The following is an 11,141-nucleotide window of genomic DNA, read 5'->3' as shown; positions in this document are numbered from 1 at the left end:
CTGACCAGATGACCTAATCTCAGATTCAAACTTAAGACTCGTTCTTGGTTTGAGGCAGACTGCAAACGAATTAACAGAGGCCATGGCAGCATCCATCCCTGACACTACTGTACATCCTGACAAAACTCCTTCTTGAACACTCTGTAGAAGTTTGTTTCTCAGAAGGGCAAGCTCCTCCTCTTGACTCCACTCACATTTTCTGAGTGAACTGAGTTTACTAGAGAGATGATTAGGAGCCCCACACCATGCCACCAACATATAGGCTACTAGTGGACACAAGGACAGAGCTGGCCCGGGTTCGATCCAGGTCTAGACCAGATCCAGTCTAGAGAGCAGCCTTCCATCGCTTGCCTCCATACCTCTCAGCATGTGCAATGCCTATGGTTAGCTTTTGTTAACATGTGCAATGCCTATGGTTAGCTTTTGTTAGCTAACATGTGCAATGCCGATGGTTAGCCCTTATTAGCTAACAAGGGGAACGTCTATCCTCTACATATGCCATTCGGTCCGAGGTATGTTGACCCTTCAGCAAGCGTAGGACTTGCGAGTTATGTTGGACGCCCTTGTGTGTGTGTGTGTGTGTGTGTGTAGCCTTGTGTTTGTTATAGAGAGAGAGAGAGAGAGAGAGAGAGAGAGAGAGAGAGATTTAGCTTCCGTTCACTGTCCCTGTGATCCTCTTTGGAGGTCTCTCTCGTACACAGACTTGTCCAGCTCTCCCCTCCTCTGTGTGCCGTGAACAGCTCTAGGAAATGGAAACTGGAAAGCACCCTGACTCCCCTGTTATTCTGTGACTGGGTTTATCTGCAGACCACAGATATATGGCGGAGATGTAGAGGGTGGCCCTTAGAAAACACAAGAGGAAAAAAAAGACTTACAAACATGGAAAACACAACATATGTTTGTGCTGAAATGCCTCTTAAATGCTCAGAAACATACGCACATGTTTTACTTTCTAAGTGTGATTCTTTAAAAAGAGACTAATCGCTCATCCTTAATGGCTGAAATGGCACTAAAACAGCTCTTTCTTAGTGTGTGTGTGAGTGTGTGTGTGTGAGAGAGAGAGAGAGAGAGAGAGAGTGAGTGAGCTACTGAAACAGTACTAAAACAGATGTCTCGGTGGGTATGTGTGTGTTTGCACGTTTGTGTGTGTGTGTGAGAGAGAGAGCTACTGAAACAGCACTAAAACAGCTGTCTTAGTGCATACTGCCTGGCTTGGAGGTAATGCACAGAGGAGACCAATCAACTCTCATGTTATGATTGTTTTCTTAGCAACAACCTCTGACCTTCGCTAGGTGGGCCTCTATAGCCAGAGGTGTCCATCCATGCCCTCCTGCCGTAGGATAGTACTGAGTGGCGGGACGTGTGGTGGCACTTTTTCTTTTTAGTGTTAGGAAACTCCCCTGTTAGAGGTGCTTGTTCTGGTCTTACCTGCCATCATAAGTCTGTGTGTAGACGCACACTTAAGACCAGTGATGACTGACCTGAGAAAAAAAAAAAAAAAACATCTCAAAATCATGTAAACAGCCCATCAAATCAACAGAAAACCCAAGAGAGCAAAAAAAGTATAAAAAAGATGAAACAAAAAAAAATATTAAATTTTAAAAAGACATATATTTTTGTGCTTGTATTTGTGTATGTGTGCGTGCGTGTTTGTTTGTGTGAGTGTGAGTCATTTAGGAAGATTCCATTTCGGTTTACAAAGAAAAAAAATCACCCACAAAAAAAAAAAAAAAATCAATGTGTTCTGGAAAACCGGTTTAGAACCATTCTAAAGGGAACCGCAGACAGGTAACACACTGTCTGTTGGTGCTCAAACACACCCATTCCACTGTTTGCAATGAGCAAATGGTTTGGTTAGGTGTGTGTGTGTGTATGTGTGTGTGTTTTATGTGTGTGTGAGACAGAGTTGAAGACACACTAACAGATTGTACAGGCCGAATCTCCTCTTGCTCCTTCTGATGGGAGATCGGCAGTTCTGTCATGCAGTACTTCCATGGCCTCGAGCGCCAGTCGTTGAAGGCAGGGGACTGTGATGTGTTGTAGTATGGGATCCATGAAAGGCAGTGATTACAGTATAACATAAGTGTGTGTGGGGTGGTGTTGGTCCAAGATGGAGGGAGGGCGGTATTGGTCTCATGAGGCAGAGGTTTACTGCACAAGGACATCTCACACATATCCTGTGCTCATTTTCTTTTTAGACCCAGACAAATGTGTTGTACTTAAAAAAAAATCTATCTATAAATATTATATATATATATATATATATATATATATATATATATATATATATATATATATATATATATGTGTGTGTGTATATATATGTATACATACATATATATGACCTGTGGTGTGTGTGTATATATGGTTTGTTATATATGATGCTCCTCTTTATGGAAAAAAAGATAACACATAGATATATCTCTCTATATAAATATATATAAATATATAAATACATACAGGAAAAGCATATTGCTGTTTCTTTTTTTTCCTTTGAATTTTGTACTTAACAAGCATTGAATCAAATGGATGAATACTTGCACTTTAAATGTATTAAGATAAGTAAAAAAAATCTGCATATTATTTTTGATAGGAGAATCTCACATTCAAAGAAATATGAAATTACTTTCCAGGCTTCGTGACAATTTGCTGTCGGGCAGAAATGTATCAAGCTCTTCTTACTTCCTGAAGTCTATTTTGTGTGTGTTGGAGACGGTTAACTGAACTCAACTGCATGGTGAAGCAGTAGTGAAGACTCTTCTTTTCTCTAGTTGGTTTGAAAAAAACAAAACAAACAAAAAAACTTGTCTGATGATTAAAACAACTGTGATCAACAAACTCATGCATCTATGATTAACTTCTCTCACTATTCTAGATGTTTTCTTTTCTTTTTTGCCTTTCCTTACGACATGAATATGGTGCTTCAATTGGCTTAGATCTCCTCCAAACTGTACCCCTTATCATTATAGCCATCATCACCATCACCATTACTACCATCGTCGTCGACAGGATAAGCCGTATCTTAATGTTTTTTCTCCATTCCTTGCTGTTTGTGTATACTCACCACTTTATGAAGTTTCTGTTGTTGGTAAACAGTGTGTTTTGTACAGTTATAATGTTTTCTGAGTTGGAGAGCCTCTTTTCGTCTGAAAATGACTAATTGCAATAAAACATTCATTCCTCCCTGAGCTGCGTGGTTTCCGCCGTGTCGTGTTGTGTCTAGCAGGCGTCTCATCACTGTGAGGTAATTTGGAGACCAGAAGCTACAGAAGTTTCAGGCACTTTGCCCATCTTTCAAATAAGGGCCCATCATGGGCAAAGTCAGGACTTAAGTCTTTGAAGATGGCAGACCACCAGAGCTTCCTTTAGAAATGGCCTAGGAGATTTCAAATATAAGCACAGATATATGGTGAAAGGTCATGATCGATGTTTCTGTGAGGCACATGGACTAATGATGACCTCAGTAATAATCAGCTGTTAAGTAGAGAATGCTTGGCCTTCCAGGCCACTCTCATTCCCCTCTATACTGGCCATCACAACGTGGCAGTATGGAATAGCAACAGAACTGATTATGAAGTGTTTACCCAAAGATCCTTCAACCCTTTCTGGTTTACCTCTGCTAGGTCAGCACTACACTCTAAAAGATTAAGGTGCTTAAATGGTTCTTTTCATCACTATATAGTTCCACAAAGAACCATGATTTTGCATTGAACCTTTACATCAAGTGAAAGGTTCTTCACATTGGAAATGCAACCAAAAGCAGCATATAGAGCCCCATACTAACATAATCAATTAATTAGATTGATCAAACTATGGACATCATTAATAATGAATCACAAGAAAGGATACATACTGAAGTTCATGTTGCCAACATCTAGTATTCCTCAAACCATTAAGTCAATTAGTTGCCAACCAAGCTATTTTTGAATGCCAGCACTAAGACATATTACATAAAAGGTAGGTGCATAATGACATACTAATGTTAATGATTGACTACATAATAATTAATTGCAGGTAATGTAGATTTAATATTAATCCTCCTCTAAAGATGCAAGGTTAGTTAAAGAGTTTTAATACCCAGTTTTATAAACTCTATATGAAGTACATAATTAAACGTCCTCATCTTCCAACTTTGAATTCAGTCTCAAGTGATCTGGAGGATACTGTAGATGTTATGTTAAGCTATGTATGTAGTTTCCATCAGACAAACAACATTCCCCCAGTACTCAAATTCTACACAGGGGTTTATCATTAGGTTTTTCAATTGTTAAACTAATGGACTGGTATTTGGAACTTGGTTTTGTGTTTCTATTTTAAACTCTTTATAAACTTTTTTTTTCATTTTTCTATGTTTAAATGGCAATTTGATCAGAACATCTACAGTTTTATAATGATAAATGTTTCCTCCATCCTGCTGGGTATGCTGAAAGGAAAATCCTGTACTTCACTGTGGAAATTCATAGTAAACAAGTGTTGTTTTTATACATAATAATGATTTTGGTAAGTTCGTAGATATTGCAACACATTTCTGTGTTTCTTAATGCAAAAGGTGTCTGCTTTAAGTATCTGTGATGTTGTGGTCTATGAAGGCTATAAGTCACACATGCTTTCCCCAGACAATGGGATTTTTACAGCGTAAAGGTGCCACACTCTCCCTGTATACTCCCTGGTGTTATTTGCGATGATATATCATGCTGTCAGGGGTAGAAACTGAGGAGAAACGGATCAGGCCCAGGGGGACGGGGACGGACCCAGACCAGCTCGTGAACTACCACCAGCCTGGGTGGCGCCATTCCAAACAACGCGTCAATCATATAGGAGCTATCCATGGTCCTGAAGAAAAGCTTAATTATAAGGGCAGGTCTGGTGTCCTAACGTGACGCATATTTATTCTATAAACATGAATGTGTGTCACAAACCAACGCAGCTTAGGTTGGGAACAGATAATGTTTAACAGTTAAATCAAAGGAAAAAAAATGTCAAGCCTGGTGTCAAGTTATTCAATAATAACAATATTGTTTATCTTTAATGTGAGTCCGTATATCCAATATCTTTATAGATAGCAACAATCCATTTTCCCAAAGCGACCAGTGATTTTTGTAGTATTAAATGGGTTTCATGATGTTTTTGTAAATATGCAGGATAATGATATATGAAGGCTTGCAACATTCACGATATAGACACATGGTATTGATTAGGCTAGTTAAGACAACGGGTAAGGTAAACTCCCGTGCTGATAGTTTAGCCTACTTAAGTAATTTACTGCGTTAAGGTTAAAGGGAAATGAAATGCAGACCAAACACATTTATTTAAAAAAAGGACTTTATGAAGCACTTTTACTTGTCACCAGCAAAGGCGCTTTTCATCTGTTGTGTCCTAACATGTAACAAATAGCCATGACCAATTAAATAAAAACATTTCTCCAGAGTAAACGTGACAAGAAAGTGCCCAGAAAAAGAGAGCGCGCAATCACGGAGTTAGATCACTTCAGCCAAACTCCCCGTGTTAAAGCGAGATTAAACATAGACGGATAATCACAGTCTCTAGTACAACAGCATTTGCTTGCTACCCTAAATACCGGGGAAAGTCATATCAGCACAACAGCCAGGGCGGGGAGGCGTAATACAAGAGAATAAGAAAGCCGTTACTAAGAATGTATATAAAAAGCACTTCTAATTTCACCCCAGATCTCTCGCAATCTGCAGGAAAAAAAGCTCACTTCGCGTCTATGGTGCCACGTGTCCTAACCAAGCCAAGCAGCACGTGTGTCCTACGAGGGTTAGTGGCGCGAGGGGCAGGGAAGGCCTCCGTGTCCCGGTGGAAGACTCCAGAACAGTAGTACCATTTAACGCCCAGTGCCGTGGGCTCCAGGCTCGGATGACACCCCACTGTCCCTCCCTATGGATGCTAATGATTGGTCTAGTAAATTTCTCCGACGGCTACATTTATCTGGACTACTTTTAAGCTTCAAGAGAGAGAGCGTGGGGGCAGTCCCGCTGCGTTTCTGTTATATATTTTCACTTTTTAAATAACATATTACAATGTTACAGTGACATGACGGATTCCATTAGAGAGCTAGACCGTGGGTCAATATTCTATGGAGGCAGAGAGGTGATGGGATATGTAGTCCATTAAAACAGCCATACAGAAGGTAGTCAATTTCAGCGTTGAGCTTGTGGGAGATGCAGTCCTTTTCACAGATGATTGGAAATGTAGTCCATTTCAGTAGCCAGGCTGTAGGAGGTGCAGTCCTTAATCTCTGACAGTGGTACTCTGATCAAACACAGGAGATAACAGCTCCTGAGGTCATCCACGCATAGAGCTGTTCACAGACAGCACCCTCTCCATCAACATAACAGAACCCTTAACTTTTACACACCGCCATACATTCTACAGTATGTCTCTTTCATCTTTCTGTCTCACACGTTCATCTCTCTTTATTTCCCTCTCAGACTTTCAAACTCATACCAATATGGAGACATACATTGTCACACAGAGCCTCACACACACCTCATCCCACTTCCATAAAATACTTAGCATTTCCTCAGACCACTTCAGTCCGCAGTCTTTACATACAGCGTGCATAAAACATGGAATAAGTCATTACACGGTCCTATACATCTCATAATAGTGTCACTCTAGCAGTAACCCCTCTCTGCTGGAGGTTCACTCTGTCCCATCATGCAGCATTCTGGCCCATAGCAATGGTGTGGTATTGAGAATCTCAGATAGCTCAGCAACTCCTCTCTCGCCATAGAGCTGCAAGTCCCAAAACAAACAAACAAATAATAAATAAAAAGAATAAATAAACTATTATGGTCAGTCAAGAGTTCAGGCTTTCTCTCTTATTGTGAGAGTTATAAGTCCATAGAAACTACTACGGACGGTGTGTGCAATTCTCTGTGTGGTTCTACATGTTACATGGGGCAGTCTTTGTGTGTGTATGTTTGTGTGTGTGTGTGTGTGTGTGTATGTTTGTGAGTGTGGGTATGTTTGTGTGTGTGTGTGTGTACAAGTGTGTATGTGAGTGTGTGTGTGTGTGTATGTATATGTTTTGTGTGTGTGTGTGTGTGGTTGTGTGTGAGTCTTGGTTTGTGTTGCTTTGTCAGATGGGCTGAGCCCTTGTAAGAAACCACCCCACACATCCTAAACCCCACCCTCTCTGATTAAACCACACTCTGATGGCAGCAGTACCACCAAAAGTTCCAGATCTATGACGTCATGCAGGCGTGATGTCTGTGACGTGACATCGTAGTGGTTCCCATGGTTCCTCTGCTGACGATCTGTCCCGTCCTCTTGGAGGATTTCTCTTTCTATGTTGCATTTGGCACAGAATGGAATGCTAGTGGCAACCAGGGTTGTGCACAATTCGAATTGCAATTCTGCTTCCTGTTTGCTACCTCAATTGAAATCCCAGTGAAATTCAAGAATTGAATTGGAATTTAAGAGCCAGTTTCAATTAAATTCTGGAATTTTGCACAAGCCTGGTGGCAACACTGCAGTTGTCAGGACAACAGCTATAATACTTATGGTGGCACTAAGCCCATGGACTAGGGACTTAAGGAGCTATATATGCTACATTTGTTTTGTTTTTGCTTTTTTGTGTTCTGTTTTTTTTCCTCCACTCCTCTTTTCCACTCCTCTCAAGCGCAGAGGTCAGAGAGCAAAGGTTAAAGGTCAGGTGTGAGTGAGGGGTGTGTCTGTGAGTGTGGAGTCGGTGTGTTTTACGTCGGTCTGTGTAGTACAGTGTTTATGTTTGGGATTTGTTAACGGCATTTGCCTTGCATTGAACATTGATGATGGATGTGTGAGTGAGTGTGTGTGTGTGTGTGTGTGTGTGTGTATGTGTGTGTGTGTGTGTGTGTGTGTGTGTGTGTGTGTATGTAAATGAAGTTTGTGAGTAAATGTTCTTGCATGTGTGTGTATGAATACTATGTGTGTGTGTGTGTGTGTGCGTGTGTGTGTTCAGCTCCGAGGGGGTGTCCGTGGCATGCTCCGTCCATTGATGCCGTGTCCAGGGCTGATGTGCGGGCTGGACTGGGTCTTGCGCATGATTCCGTCCCGTGCGGCCGCCTCGCCGCTCAGCACACACATCTCCAGACGGTCCAGGTCGTCCGTCTCCAGACGCAGCTTGGCCTGCAGCAGCGACGAGTATGTCTCATAACGGCTCCTCTGTGTGGACATTAGGGAGCAGAGTTACAGTCAGGGGCGGACTGGGACCAAAAATCGGCCCTGGCATATTTGGCCCAAGCGGCCCTCAAATCGGTCGGGCACACCTAATTAAATACAAAATCTTTGCATTACCCTCCTTAACTATGCATATATTTTCAACTGTCATGGAGCACTGAAAGTGATGTAGGCCTCATTGGCTATCACTCTGACTGATCAGAGGTAGCCATGATCTCCATATTAAAGTAGGCTAACAAGCAATTATTAAAGAAGAGTTTCTGCTTGAATTCAAAGTATCATTTCAAATTATTCAATAGGCTACAATTGACAGCAGCACCAAAAATTACTGAAGCCTATGTGTAAAGAGTTAAATTGCCCAGATTGTCATTAATGTAATTTATACCAGTTATCACTGTAGGACAACTGAAACAACACGAAACAGGGCTGTTGCTGGAAATATTTTATTCCTGTAGACTATACTACATTGCTGGTACATTTTTGAACATTATAGCTACATTAACTAATTATCTTTAATGTCTTCCAGTAGCCTATCGTATAGGTTAGTTACTGTATATTACAGTTTTTCTCAGTCGTTTTGGTGCTTTTCTCACATCACTATTAACATTTGCACAGCAGTTAGTGCAATTCTAAAACAATTAGTGCAAACTGCAAAACCTAGTGGATGACCTGCAAAAGCACGTCACTTGCTCAAAATGGATAGTCCATTCCTCAAAAGCAGGTATTCATGTCAATGAAACTGTCAGAGTCATCAAAATGAGAAGTCTTGACACCATCATTTATGAACAGGATAGTCAAATGGCTTTGTCATGTTTTCATTATGACAGTTCTCTAAGTGTTTTCCAATGCAAAAAAAGGTCAGAACTCGGTGACACTACCTGAACATGCTCAAGACAGCACTATACAGTACTTGTACAGCCATTTGAAAACTACAGTAAAGTTACACATTGCTGTAGTTAGGTGAGTAAGTGAGTACAAGACACTGAATACGTACATTTTTACTCTATGCTCTGCAATTCTACAGCATTGTGACAGAATTTGATAACTAGTTCAACAATTTTGTATGTAATGACTCAAGCAATGAAATGAAGACTATTAGTTTTATTGGGAACGACTATTTAGCATTCATAAGTATGAGACCAGGGAGAAGGGATACAGTGAGAGGAGATCACACACAGGGAGCAGATTATTTCTGTATTTGTCCATCCTTCCTCCCTCTGGTCCTAGCCCCTCCTGCTAATTCATGTTGTGAAGGAAACAAGGAAGGAACGATAGGAGGATTGAGGAATGAAGGAGAGACAGATATGACAAATGAGACGTCCTGCTCACTCACACATCACTTTTAAGAGACGTCATTTACTGATGATGCGGCGCATCACCTCTTAGGCTAGAATAAACAGACCATTTGGCAGAGAATATGAACTTACTGTATACCAAAGCCTAAAAATATCATATAAACATGGACTATTCCCACTTATTTAGCCTGATAATGAGGTAGTTTGATAGTTCTCGAGACATGAATGAATACTTATTTAAATATAACATATGAACAAAACAAGCATCAACTTTGCATGGTAGTTCATGATTATTCCAGCAGATAAAGGTATTTTCTTGGTCTGTCTACTCATTTATTGTCGTTAATAAATCGCTACAAACTTGTTTGAAACCAAAACAGACGTGGGAGGGAACTTTTCACTTGACAGCTTGGCCCAATGATCGCACAATTCTAAATGAAAATGCTTCTGCGTAGGATGCCCTCGTGTATCCTCGCGTATCGGCCCTTCCACCTCTCTCCTCTCCCCTCGCTCTCACCTCCTCTGGTTGCAATTAGACAAATGAGACATCCTCGATGACGTCCAGCTTTGAGGAGCGAGGAGCGAGGAGAGGCGCCACATGCAAATAGAGCTTTGGGATGTATCCACGGTCATCCCCCCTCTCGCCTTCCTCTACAGTCTTGCTGCTGTGCATTTCAGCAGCATAGCTAGCAACATCGCCCTCTAGTGTTAAACACGCTTTCATAATATATCACTGCCACCTAAGAGCTAATGTCTATTAGCAGTTCCACATTACCGATGCCATAATGTTGTTTTGCTGATGGTCTGTACATCTTCTTCACATTTTGATTCATATTAATCATGTTACATTTAGCATGTTATATTCAACATTAGATATATAATACAACAAATGAAACATGCCTGTAGCATATTAGTAATGTGCACACATATAGTAAATGAATAAAGTCTTTCATGCAGAAGATCTTATAAATGCGATACAACACCAGTAACCATCACTACCATGTTGGAAGACAGGCTCATTAATGCTAAAAAAATATGAACACAGAGAACGGACCGAAGGGTAATTTCGTCCATTTGCACATTCTCTGAAAGAATGAGCAACGTTTGAACGGAGTAACATTTGAAACGGATGTGTCTATTTTTATATGAAAGGGAGCATAATTTAGGCTTAAAACAGACACCCACACACAGAAAGAGAGAGAGAGAGAGAATGTGTTGAGAGAGGCTTTTCCTCTCTCTCTCTCTCACACACACACAGACACACACTGAGAGGCTAACTAACCTCGTAGGCCAGGTAGTGTTCTTTGAGGCGGTGCTCCTCCGTATCTCTGCTCTTGGGAGAGAGCTCAGGCAAACTCCTTCTGTGTTCCTCCAGCTCCAGAGAGATCTGCTTCACCTTGTTCTCATGAGCGCACAGCTGCTCCTCCTGAACACACACACACACACACACACACACACACACACACACACACGTAAGCACACACAAATAAATAAATAAATATGCAAATCCACACATGCAGACAATGGTAAATTATGACCACATAGTCCTACACAACTTTGTGTAGTGGTGTTCTTCTTGAGAGTCCTTGTACAGTATATGTGCATATGTGTGTTCTGTGTGTGTGGATATATGTGTGCATACATGACGCACTTACATTA

General features: G+C 41.0%; 1 protein-coding gene across 2 annotated transcripts in view; it reads right to left on the bottom strand.

Annotated features, from left to right (window-relative positions):
• Positions 1-5,325: 5,325 nt before the first annotated feature.
• Positions 5,326-11,141, bottom strand: part of psd2 (pleckstrin and Sec7 domain containing 2) — a 23,078-nt gene continuing 17,262 nt past the window's right edge. For both annotated transcript variants that reach the window (XM_076287588.1, XM_076287587.1), the window contains 2 exons: positions 10,765-10,908; positions 5,326-8,172 (listed from right to left, as the gene is read on the bottom strand). In XM_076287588.1, the coding sequence (XP_076143703.1) occupies positions 7,966-8,172; positions 10,765-10,908 (351 nt within the window). In that variant the 3' untranslated portion in view covers positions 5,326-7,965. The remainder of the gene's footprint in view (positions 8,173-10,764; positions 10,909-11,141) is intronic.

The sequence above is a fragment of the Alosa pseudoharengus genome, unplaced genomic scaffold, assembly GCF_046254945.1.
Source record: "Alosa pseudoharengus isolate Yale_2024_CS ecotype anadromous, Long Island Sound unplaced genomic scaffold, YU_APseudo_1.1 YU_APseudo_1.1_scf_16, whole genome shotgun sequence".
NCBI lineage: Eukaryota > Metazoa > Chordata > Actinopteri > Clupeiformes > Clupeidae > Alosa > Alosa pseudoharengus.
The sequence above is the reverse complement of the archived record's forward strand: the minus strand, read 5'-3'. Positions and strand labels throughout refer to the sequence as shown.